General features: G+C 41.0%; 1 protein-coding gene across 1 annotated transcript in view; it reads left to right on the top strand.

Annotated features, from left to right (window-relative positions):
• The window catches only part of LOC102249407 (translation initiation factor IF-2-like), a 148,298-nt gene that overhangs the window by 67,553 nt on the left and 67,500 nt on the right, over positions 1–13,245 (top strand). The window contains exon 2 of the mRNA XM_014531281.1: positions 7,579–7,717. Within this exon, the coding sequence (XP_014386767.1) occupies positions 7,579–7,717 (139 nt within the window). The remainder of the gene's footprint in view (positions 1–7,578; positions 7,718–13,245) is intronic.

Here is a 13,245-nt window from a genome sequence, read left to right as displayed (position 1 = left end):
CCTTCCCCTGTCAGCAGGGCGGCAGGGCGGATAGGGAGGTTGTGGCCCCGCCCCCGTCACACACAGAGCCGCAGGGCGATCAGGGGGTTTGGCCCTGTCACGGTGCCTGGCCAGCCTGGATGAGGGGATGATTGCTGTTTGCCGCTGGTCACACCCCCTTCAGGGTGGGGGTCCCCACTGGGGTGCCTGGCCAGTCTGGGTGAGGGGCTGAGGGCTGCTTTCAGGCTGGCGGTTGTTGACTGAAGCTCCCAACCGCTCCTTTTTTTTCTCTTTTTTTTATTTTATTCTGGGCCAGCTTTAGCTCTGGCTCTAGCTCTGAGGCTTCGTATCTGGTTTGTTTGCCGTTCTATAATCGAAACAATGTATAACTTCAGCTCTGAGATCCCGGCAGGCTGAAAGCTGGTTTCTGGGGTTTTGTTTAGCTTCTTATTTGCAACATAGTACATAGTTGCTTAGAGTTGCAACTCAGAGGCCGGCAAGTCAGGCGGGGAACGTTGGAGTCTGCAGTCACTGGAGCAAGCAAGCCTCATGTTCGCTTCCAGCTGCATGGCTGCCGGCCACCATCTTGGCTGACAGTTAATTTGCATAAGGATATGCTGATTAGCCAATGGGAAGGGTAGCGGTCATACGCTAATTACCATGTTTCTCTTTTATTAGTGTAGATTAGATGGCTGGATCACTAGGTTATCTCTAAGGTATCTTACAACTCAGGCTTTCTCATTTCCATATCACTTCATAGTTGAACCTGATAAGTTCGCTAGTCAAACAACTTATATCTAGTAAGTTATTATCCAATAAATGTCAGCTGGCATCCATATACATAGTTAAAATAGCTGATACTTATTGAGCACCTAGTATGTGCCAGTGTGTTTTATGAGTGTTACCTAATTAAATTCTCACACAATCTGATTATAATCCCCATTTTGCAGGTGAGGAAAATGAGGCTCAGAGAAGTTAAGTAATTAGCCCAAGAATGCATAGCTAATGGCCAGGCTGGTAGGACTCTGAAATCTGTAGGTATACCATTGCCATATTTTCTCTCTCATTCAGCCAAGAAAAATATAAATGTGAATACGACATTGCTTCTGAAAAAAAATTCTGTAAATTGGGAACCCTTGATTTTTCAAGGGACATAGATTTGTGTTTGTGTGTGTATGTGTATGTTTCTGGAGACAGAACAGACTTACAGTGCTCTATTGTCACACTGTCATTGTATGCTTCTCCGTGAGTCTGGGCATAGATGCCTGGCTTCCCATTCCATGTACGTGGGGAACCAGCCTGCCATCATCTCTGTCAGTCTCATGGTTTTTCAGAGCCAACGTGTCTTCAGATCTGCACCAGGTAATCACTAGGGGCCTTTCCAGGTCTGGATTGATCTAATGGTGCACGTCTGCAATTTGATACAGGGTCCAATGTTAGCAGGATAGAAGTTGCTCAGTAAATGGTGACTCTCTACCCGTCTAGTAGTTGCAGCAAAGGAATACTACACATACTACCAGGGCTGTGTTTTTAGTGAATTACATTTTCTCCCTTAGGTAGCCTTAGGTTGTAAGGCTACCTGTTTCCTTACAAGAAGGAAGAAAATTACATTTTCTTCCTTACAACCATTGCCTTAATTCAGAAGAGTGGCTTTAATATCTGGTGTTTTAAGCTCTCTTGAGTAAATAATTCAGTGCAGATGAAGACACCTTTGGTAACTTTCAAATACAGCTCCAATGATTAGAACACACAAATAATTCTTTGAGTTGACAATAGGTGGCAGTACAGCCTCAATTTATACCCTATAGTTAACCCTAAACCGACTTTGGTGTCACATTTTATTATCTTACAAGTACATTATCTCTGAAACAAGAATCATTAGATAAAGACACTCACCTGACTGGCTGTATCTTTGGGCTACACACACAGAAAAGCTGGAGGGACACCCTGAGGGAAGAGACAAGAGAGGAAACAGGGGTGGGTTTATAGGAAGCAAATGAAGCTTAAGCTTCGAAGGCCACTCCCAAGGCCTCAGGAGAGGCTCTCGTGCTATAAATTCTGAAAAAGCGTGATATTTTGTGTTCTTTTTCTTAAAGAGGGCCACCCAAATTACAGAAGCTTCAAGCCCCACAAAGCGTGGATTTGTCTGAAAATAGCCATGTGGCTCTTTTTAACGTAGGAAAGGGTACACAATCTTGCCATTATTAATTTTCTACCCACTTAATCTCCAGGGAGAAGGGCGATCTGGATTTTAGAAGCAAGCCAAATAAGAAGGAAACAGAGCTTAGCAAAATGAGCAGGCAATACTCTGCTTATGTATGAGTCTGAGGAAAAGAAAGTACTTAACTGGAACTCTCTCACTTTTGGCAGCATACTATCTGTGCTAACAAAAAAACACCCCCCCCCCCAAAAAAAACAACCAACAACAACAACAACAAAAAACACCAGAAAAAGGAAAGTACAGGTTATAATTAGCAAATTAATAAGTTATCCTCTGCTAAAACTCCAGACCAGTATGCAGTGTTCAGGAGATTTTATTTTGTCTTTTTTTTTTTTTTTTTTTTTTTTTTACCCAAGAGGTGTTGTTCTTAATAAAAGACCAGTAGTGACTATTCACAAAGGAAACTGTACTTCCATTCACAAATCTTAAATTTCTCACCTGGTAATGAAGCTTAGCCTTTCTTGGGACCACCTATAGCCTACTCATTGGGAGTTCAATTAAAATTTACTCTTTGGAAAAGACAATTAAACTTTCCAATTGGCCTGTCCTTTTGCAAACACTTATGAAGGTTGTTTTTTAGGTAAGGGAGACTTATCTATGTCTCCCTCCATAGGAAACTATTATTCATAATGAAGATATTGCTGCCCACTTGATGGGCCTTTATGTCTACGAGACCTTAGTGTCCTTGAGGGCAGGGAGTGGGTTTGCTCTCCCCTGTGTACTTCGATGTAGGCATCTAGTAGGAGATCTACAGAGGCCTTCTGAAAGAATGAATGCTAGGTATTGTTTTAAATGTTAACTCAGCATGATTCTAGGTCTATTAATTCTGTGTAATGTCTTGTGAAGATTGTGCTTCAGTAGACAGACTTGTGCAACAAGTTTGCTGTGAGTAGAAGTTCCGTGTCTGACACTAGAGAGGAGCTAGAAAATGCTCCTGGCTGGCCTGCGCATCTGGGGGTGGGTGAGAAGCTGCCCTGAAGCTGAGCTTTGCCTGTGAGAAGCCCGCTCAGCCCTCCCGTGGACTTTCTTGCCCTCCCAACTGACTCCTGGAGCCGACTTTGCAAAAATGGCACCTGTTGACTAGGTGCGCAGCTACACTGCCTGCATCTGGGTCAGGAGGAAAAGGACGTCAGCAAACACTTCCTCCTCCTCCTCCTCCCCTCCAAGGGAGGTCAGAGGTAATTGGCTGTACCACAACACTCAGCATTTCCTGTTTCAGAATTATGGGTGAAGCAAGGACCTTCCCTGGACTATCTGTAATAGTCCTCCCCTTTTTCTGGTGGTTGAGTAACGAAACCTACCCAAGCATAGAGAACTGACTTTAGATAGCATGCTGTCTTGTTAGTTTATCCCCCAAATCAGAAGGGCTGCAGGCTTCCTGGATTCAACATGCTCTGAGGCTGAAGTCATGGAAGTTTCTGCTTTGATAACTCAAATTCAATCATGAGAGGAACCAACTCTCCCTCTACCAACATGTTTCAAGACTAAGTTAGGGAGGTGACATAACACACCAGCATTCATTTCCACTCCCTCCCCTACTCCTTTGTTCCTAATAGAACCCAGTTTTTTAGGTGCTCACTCTGCACAGTGATGTCTTTAGGGTTCCAGCTTCCTGGGAGTAGGTCCAGCAATTGGTTTGGTCCAGGAATAAACATAAAAAGAAGTCAGCGAGGTGGCTTCCGGGGAAGACTGCCTCACTGCTAAGAGAGAGACACAGGAGGAGATCATCTTTTCATGGTCTGGAATTATCATATCTATATGTGATGACCAGAAGTGTAACAGTCACTGACTTCAGCAGCAACTGAATAAACTGATTAAACCAACTTAGTGCGCCCCTCTTGTTTTATATGTGGCTATAACTTTTTAAAAAATATATTTTTATTGATTTCCGAGAAGAAGGGAGCGGGAGAGAGAGACAGAAACACCAATGATGAGAGAGAACCACTGACCGGCTGCCTCCTGCATGCCCCCTACTGGGAACCAATCCTGCAACCTGGGCATGTACCCTTGACTGGAATTGAACACAGGACCCCTCAGTCCACAGGCTGGCACTCTATCCACTGAGACAAACTGACTAGGGCTCAATTTCATTTTTAATTAGGCTTCTGTGAGTTGGACTTTATGTTACTTGCAGGCAAAAGGATCCTATACTATAGGCAGGGGTTGGATCACAAGCAAAATATGAAGAAAGCACACTTTTGCCAGCTTTTAATCACACAGTATATAAGTACCTAGCAGGAAGATGAACTCCATTTGTGTGCCCACCTCCAACAATATAAAACTTAGGACACACTCATAATGTGCGTTTGTCTCTGCCCTCTCTCGCTTCATTCAATGGGCACATATATTTTTCTCCAGAAAGAGAAAATATTACAGCAGCTGAAGTGCCATCAGTAGATAAGTGGATGAAAAAGCTATGGAACATTTATACAATGGAATACTACTCAGCCACGAAAAGGAAGGAAACCTTACTTTTTCCGACAGCATGGATAGACCTGCAGATATTATGCTGAGTGAAATAAGCCAGTCAGAGAAAGACAAGTACCATATGATTTCACTTATATGTGGAATCTAATGAACAAAATAAAATGATGAACAAACTAGAAACAGATTCACAGATTCGGAGAACAGATTAACAGCTGTCAGAGGGGAGGGGGACAGGGAAGTTGTTTGAAATAGGGGGAGGGATTAAACAAAAATAACAACAAAACAACAACTCATAGACAGACTATAGTATGGTGATTACCAGAGGGCCAGGAGGGGTAGGGGGAGGAAGGAGAGGGTAAAGGAGAGATAAATGGTGATGGAAGGAAACTTGACTTGGGGTGGTGAACACACAATGCAATATACATATGATGTATTACAGATTTATACCCCTGAAAAATATATAATTTTATTAACCAATGTCACCCTAATAAATTCAATGGAAAATTAATAAATTTAAAAAATATTAAAAGTGGCAGATTTCTTATGAATTTCTGGTTTACTTTTACAATTTATAAGACTGCAGTGGTTGGAATAAGTTTTCAAGTCCTAGTGGTTTTTCTCTTGCTTCTCCTCTTGGCTTATTTGTGAGCAGAAGGACAGGTGAGCACTGCGGTTTAGGGCCAGTGGAACAATTACTAAAGTAAAAATAGATTTTCCTCTTTTTAAAAAAATATATTTTTATTGATTTTAGAGAGGAAGAGAGAGGGAGAGAGAGATAGAAACATCAATGATGAGAGAGAATCATTGATTGGCTGCCTCCTACATGCCCCCCACTGGGGATCGAGCCCAAAATCTGGGCATATTCCCTGACCGGGAATTGAACTATGACCTCCTGGTTCATAGGTCAATGTTCAATCACTGAGCCACATCGGCCAAGCCTAAAGAAGTTATTTTTTATTTCAGTTCCCTTTGATACTGACTGATATATCTTCATACAAATATTACTTTTATGGTAATTGGAGGAAGACAAAAAAGAAATTGTTGCCACTAATATAGCTTTACATTTTCTATAATACAGAGAATGTTTTCCAAAATGAAGATGTACACGATTGAGTTCTCCAAATTATGCCCAAACATACCTCTCTAGCTGACATTACCCTATTGATTTATGTATGTCTCCCTGCCCCTGTAAAGTGTTAGTACTCTATCCTAGTTATCTTTTTATCATTGGCATATTGTAGAAATTCCACAAAAGCTTCTATTTCTTCTGTAAAATATTAAAACCTTGATTTTTAGTTCTTTTTCCACTTCATTAGCGTTCTTTATTCCAAGTCCATATCTTGCACCAGTATCTTTATCCCTAGCCTTAATTACACACTTAAGAAATATGTCAACCCTGTATCAGTTCTCAATTACAGAGAACATCCAACTCAAAATGACTTAATGAATAGGACATTTATTATGTAACATGACGAGAACTTCAGAGCTAGGGCAGGTCTGGGATTGGTTCATTCAGATGCTCAACAATATAGTTGAAGACTCAAGTTGCTCTCATATTTCTGCCCTGCTTTCTCCTCTACCTGTTCTCCTTTACATAATACCCATGGTCCCAAGATGGCTCACATTCATCACTTGCTGGTGTGACCCTGGCCTGCAGGGAAGAATATTTTTTTCTGTGTCCTTTTTAGAGAAAGACCTTCCACTGGTTCCTTCCGTAGATTTCCTCCCATCTCATTAGCCAAAATTGCCCAGATAAGTAGGACAGAGTACAAACACTTTAGAGAGTCAGGGAGACCTAAATCAATGTGACAATATCAGCAAGAGAGATATGTTCTGGCATATGTCTAAATCAATTGCTGGTGAGGGGAAGGGGACACCAGGATTAGACTGATCACAGTTGACTATGGGACAAAAGCAGCTTCCTCTGAGGCACTTGGAGGGTGGATAGCTAAACAAAATCAGGGTTATCAGCAAAGAAAATGTGGGGGTGTGGAGACAAGCTGGGGGTTTGGGGAAAGGAAATGGGTTTGGGGTAAGTAACCACCAGAGAGTGCTAGAACACTCTTGCTGCCTTGATTGGTTTTCATTATTTTTTAAGTGTAATAAAAATTATAATTCTGGGAACAGTTCCCTTTTCTTGGCATAGCCTAGATCCCTCCCTAGTTCTCACTTTATTTTCAGTGTTCAGGAAACTTACAAATTTTTTTTCTTAAGATCAATGACAGAACAACCAAGAAATCATAAAATGAAATTGGGTTGCTTTCATGTCAAACTCTGTCTATCTATCTTACTATTTACCTACTTATCTCTAATTTGTTTTTGCATTGGATTTAAAAAAGAATTCTGTTTTAAAAAATCAAATTTAAAAAAAAGAATTCTATTAGCCACATGGAGAAGTCATCAAAGTTTGTTTATAAATGTGTTGTGAGAGAACCAAATTATCTACAATCCTATGTAGGTTTTGAAGACTGATTCCTTATTTCGACTGATTGGAAATTCAGTTGACCCTTGAACAATGTAGGGATTAGGGGCACTGGCCTCCGTGCAGTTGAAAATTCACATATAACTTTTGACTCCCCGAAAACTTAACTACAGTTGGCCCTCAGTATCCCTGGGGCATTGGTTCCAGGACCCCCCTTGGATATCAGAATCCATAGATACTTAAGTTCCTTATATAAAGTGACATAGAATAGTGCATACAGTTGGCTCTCTGCATCCACAGACTCCCAGATGCTGATTGAAATTACTGTTTTTGACTGGTGGTTGGTTGAATCCACGGATGCAAAACCCATGGGTATGGAGGGCCAACCATATTGAAAAAATCTGCATATAAGTTTAGAGTGTGTTGTTCAAGGGTCAGCTGTATACACGAAGAAATATGTCTTTGGGTTCCTTGAGTTTCCAGCATTCTTGATGGGTTGTTGACATAACTGTGTCTCCACTCTTTACAGAGCTTTGGACGTAGTGGATGAAGGACAGGTGGCTCAAGAACACCATGAGTTTACATCACACGGTGGGGAATCCCAGTTCTTTCACTCCACCAGTGAGGTGCCTGGTCCTCTACCTGCAGAGTCCGGATCGCTTAAAAAGGTAAGGCTTCATTTTCAACATTTGGCTGCTGGGAATAAACACTTCAATGAAGTAAACACTGAAGTAAAACCTCTGTCTTATTGAAAAACACATACTTAAAAAGAGTGGTAAAAATATATCATATCAAAGCACCATGATAATAAATAAGGCATCTGAAGGGATGAGTTTGAATCTTTGCTCTTTGCTGCCTTCAGGTGTTCTTCCTCATTGTCATGGTCACCTTTGCCTGCCTTTTTCCTTTTATATAGGCTGTGCTTTAATTAGAAGCTATACAAAGTAGGATGACATCAATCATTGGAATTAGTGGCTCTTTCCCATGTAAAGCATTTTTACTACTTCCTATTGTAAGGCATTTAGAGTTGTGGTTATATCAGTGTTATTTCTTCCTTTTGTTGTTGTTAATCCTCACCCAAAGGTATTTTTCTGATTGATTTTTTTAGAGAGTGGAAGTGGCAGGGAGGGAGGCTGAGAGAAAGAGAGAGAGAGAGAGAAACATTGATGTGAGAGAGACACCGAGACACCTTGATTGGTTGTTCCTGCACATGTCCCAACTGGGGCTGGGAATCAGACCTGCAACCCAGGTATGTACCCTTGACTGGGAATCAAACCCATGACCCTTTAGTGCAAGAACTGACACTCTAAACCACAGAACTATACTGTCCAGGACAGTATTTTACTTCTTAATATCTAGATGTTTGCATAGCAAGTTCTGACTTAATTATATTGCTTTAAAAGAAGCGTTCTCCCCAAGCTGATGAAAAACAGTAAGAAAAATGGACATGATGAGATTATTAGCTCATATTTTATATTAGAACATGCCAAATTGTGTAGGGAAAATTCAACAGAGAATGCTTCCTAACTCAAAATAGTGTAATATCAATCAGAGAACCAGAAATATAAAATTAAATTTTATAAAATGTTAAAAATAAAAAATTAAATTAAAAAAATTAAATAACCTGGCGTACTGTAATTTATACTTACTGTCAAATTGGTTTTGCATTTTGTATTTCTTTCTATTTAAGAAATAGTTTGTAACTAGAAAAACACCTGATAAATGTAGTTATTGGCCCCAGGTAGAGTTTCAAGTTGTTTCCCACATTTTCCTTTAATAACTTAAAATAAAAATAATTCTGTGAGTAACATGCCATTAACTATCCTATAATATTTACTGAAGTCCAGGTAATAACTGATGGCAGCATTTAGAGTTGGGGCCAAACTAAATTCCCTGAGAGGGATGGCAATGAGGGGTCTGCGGTGGCCTTTCCCTTAGTTTGTAGCCTATGGCTGTATTTTTTTTCACAGTACTGATATCCCATCTAGACATAGTCTCTTAACCCTGGCTCACTCTCCCAGGATGCAGTCAAGGAGCCCTGGAGAGGCCCAAGGCTAAGCCAGAGTCAGTACTATGAGGACTGGCGGGGAGAAGGAGGCCAGTTGGTACCGGTGGGAAAGGCATAGGATTGGAGCCAGAAGCAGGTGAACTGGGAACCCAGTGTAGGTGGAGCCAGAGCAGGTAGAAGTAGGGCAGGAACTTGAAGAAGGGAGCAAAAAGAGGCAGAATGTCATTCTAGCTACAGTGTCTCCAAGTGTCACCTGAAATGGGGTCAGCCAGGCACACCTATACCTCGCTTTCCCCTTCAGAGATGGTCAAATACCACAACAGGAAGAGCTGGCTCCAGGGTCCACTTCTGGCTCTGCCTGTTGTCTCCTTTTCCCTCTCTCTCTGCCCTTTCTCCCCCTCCCTCATCCCTCCTTCACACTGGGCTCTCTGGCCTCCAACTCTCTTGATCATTCTCATTTGCATATTCTACTAGGACTGAGAGAAAGCAAGAGGCTGGAGAACAGACCCCCTCGTCCCTATTGACGTGTGCTCATCTTTATGTCTGTTGAGATCATGGCTGAGAGGTCTACCTGGACCATTCTCAGAAGTGCAAGACTCCCCTACACCACCAGCCCGGCCAGTATTTTTGGGAAACAAATCTTAACTCCTCTTAGATTCTGGGTAGTTCATACCCACTGTGAGTGCTAGGGTAGCTCCCATACCTTCAAAAGCACCCTTCTCTTAGTCCACTCTCCTCATGAGCCTGTCCTTTCCTGTGAGATTCAGAAGATTTACTAGGCAGTTATATCAGGAACACCCTTCGATGCTTTCCCATTTAGAAGGTCATAAATTCTTCTTAAGATTCCTAGATTCTTAAGTCGATCTAGCCTCGAAGTTATATCTATTTATTCAAATGAATGTTTAAATTTGTATTTGCATTAAAGTTAAGCAATTTGCCTTTCCTCAGACAACCAGAATTTATTCACTCTCTACATTTGTTCTATACATTTTATGTTGTTATATTTGTTTAACATGTTGTTAAAATTCCTTTGCCATTCCTTAAAGCTGACAAATTATCCAAAACATCTCAGAGCTGTTTTTACCACAACCACCTTTGCCAGTTTTTTCATTGCCCAGTTAATCTTGTAATTGTCAAGGTGGAGCATTTTCCAAATTCCTGCCTGGATATTCTAGTTTAGTCAATAAGAATAACAATTCAATTTGACAAGCATTTGTTGAAGTAGCAAAGAGAAAAAACATAAACAAAACATTTTTTTAACACTTTCATTTTCCATGTTTCCTAGGTGGTTGGCCACCTGGAGAGGTGATGTGCCTCTACTTCCCTTCCCACTTCTATCATTTCTCCCTTTTTTCTCTCTCTATAGCTTCTGCTCCACACAGGTCCACTGACTATCCAATTCCCAGCCTTACACCAGACCAAGTTCAAAACATGAACTACTTAAGAGGCCTCAGACTCATTCACCACCACCCCAACTCCTGCCTCATCTCAAGGGGCATAGTGTTGGGCTGGCCTAGGACACAGAACATGAACATTGGTCGCTGAGCTTGCCAATTGTCTCAGGTCACCAGGCTGCTGATCTCACCAAGGACAGTTCTAAAAGCATCAGGCAAGAAGTAGGACCTTCCAAATCCTGAAGTGTAACCCCCAACCCTAGCCCAGACACTGAGGCATCATTTTCTAACTGAGGTTGGACCTTCCCAATAGTGACTTCCCTAAAGGACTTACTAGTATTATCCATCCATTTCAACTCTACATTGCACCTTCCTAGTGGTACCTTATCTTAAATTGTTGGTGCCATGTGATATTGTGCTTAGAGACTGCTGAGCCCTTGGATGTATCTTTTTGCAAATCTCTGCTTTGATCATTAGTCAGATCTCACCATTATTTCCCACACACTCCCCATAGCCCCCTCCTGCCCAGGACCTGTCCTATTCACACAGGTAGGTTTACCATCAAGCTTCAATTACTGAGCCTTTTCCAGACCATCTGCATGGCAGGACTCTCTCTATGCTCTATCAGTGCTGATCTAAAAGACTAAACTCTTAGGGAGGGGGAAAATGTATAGCATGTTATGTTTTGTGTAAAAGTAGAGTATTAGAATATATATGCATCTTTGTAAATGCATTAAGAAACTATAAAAAAATACAGGGAAAACTAACAATAATTACTTGGTGAAGCAGGACATGAGCAGATAGAGAACACAGAGGGAGAGAGACTTTTTACTATGCACTTTTTCTACTTTTTTATATTTTGAATTTTGAGCCATGTGAAGATATTACCTAGTCAACATTTTTCTGAAGATGGAGGAATGCATAGATATGATTTAAGGTCTGTTGTGATTAAAGTTAAATTGAAATGGGTTAGGTATGCTCGTGTAATTTTTTTATGATTCTCTGATTTGTTGTAAACTATGTCAGTCCTGATTGCATTGCCTGAGGGGCTTCTATTGTTCCCAAGTTTTCTTAACATATCCATCTACTGCCATCGCTTATTCTCTTTCCCATGCCCAAAGCATCTTTCCACTTTTTGTCTACCTGCAAATTTCTACTCATTCTTTGCTCAAACTGCTCTTTCTTTGTGAACTCAGAAAGTTCTTCATGTTCCTTTTTGTGCTGCTACTTGCCTTGGATGTCCCTTGAGCTCAACACTTCCCATATTGATTTCCAAATCTCCTTCCTCAATAGACTAGAAGGTCCTAAGAGTCAAACAGCATTTCTATGACTGGAACATTAACAAATTTTGCATGAATGAAATGCTGTATATTTTCAGTAAAAACAAAAAATAGTAGGAAGCAATGCTGTTACTAATGTGCAGCATTTCAGCTATCATGTGAGTTTAATGTTTATTTAGGCTTTCAAAAGTAGATCAGGAAAGCTCGCCAAATACATATATACAGGGGTTGCAAAAGTAGGTTTACAGTTGTAATACAAAGGATACAATAACTAATAAATAATAATACAAGAATAAGTTCTGAGCTTTGCGTACTCAACGACTATAAGCCATGTGTGGGCAGCAGAAAGAGCATGGGGCAGTTTTCCAGAGTATGACTCCACCCTTCTCCTCCAGCGCCTGTGCTGTGGAGTTGCATGGCGGCCAGAGGACAGTTCTTTGTCTCCAAGAAAGCCTAGTATTATTGGATTCAGCAAGAGGTGTCATTCCTACATATGAGATTTCACAAGTTGGGCATTCTATAGGCTGGAGAATATTGCTTTAATATCTGAAGTATGGCATTATAAGCAACAGGATATGGTATACCAGTTGTTTTTCTCATAAACGTAGGTCTGGCCTTGTAAGAGAAAGATTGATTGCCTCTGTATAGCCAGCTTTGGAAAAATTCATGTTCTCTGTGTTAACGTAAAAACCATTGAAACCTGTAAGGAATTTTTGTGAGTTTTTTGAGCCAACCTGTCGACATATGCCGAGAAGCAGAACCTCAACGAATTGAGATAATGCTCCGGAGAATGGCGGGGTTACATTTGTATTTATACATTTGCAATCAAAGGAAGGATGTAGGTGGGTTACATGAAATTCATTGGTGATAGATTAAGGAGGAGGGATAAAGCAAAGCAGGGGAAACCCCTGGGATTGGATAAAAAGTAAAATGATGGACACATACTTAGGTGGGTGCAGGATCGATTAACATGATAATGAAGGAATTTGTGGTATCTGTCCTGGAGCCCAGCACATTTGGTTGTGCCCCAGGGGCTCCAGAAAAAAGGGAAGTTACAAGTTACCCAGACATTCCAAGGGCATGTTACCATAGATGCAAAAAGACAGATAGGCTCAGTTAAGGTAAAGATTGACCTCGTCAGTAAAGATACTGGCCTAGGATGTAACTGCCCACCAAACTGCTTTTAGTTAAAGTTTAATTTCAGACCATCCTTTGTGGTTACTTTAGGAGGTCTTCCCTGAGCTTGTCAGGTCAGCATGTGGCCCCTTTCGTCCACATCTGTATCTATTTGTGATACTTTGCATTTGAAGGTATCGTCATTACAGGCATGTAGCAGGAAATCAATGAGTGATTTGTTTTTCTTTCCACCCCAAGTGCTTGTGTTGTCTTTCTTTGAGGTAGTGACTGTGGGTCCTGTTTATTTACATAAGTATAAATAAACATATAAATATATGTCAGCCAGTCCATTTCCTGTATTAACCCAAACTAGAAGGCTTGTCTGTGGTAGGGTTTTG

This window comes from Myotis brandtii, unplaced genomic scaffold (genome assembly GCF_000412655.1).
Source record: "Myotis brandtii unplaced genomic scaffold, ASM41265v1 scaffold8, whole genome shotgun sequence".
NCBI classification, from domain to species: domain Eukaryota; kingdom Metazoa; phylum Chordata; class Mammalia; order Chiroptera; family Vespertilionidae; genus Myotis; species Myotis brandtii.
This window is presented reverse-complemented; position numbering and strand designations above follow the sequence as displayed.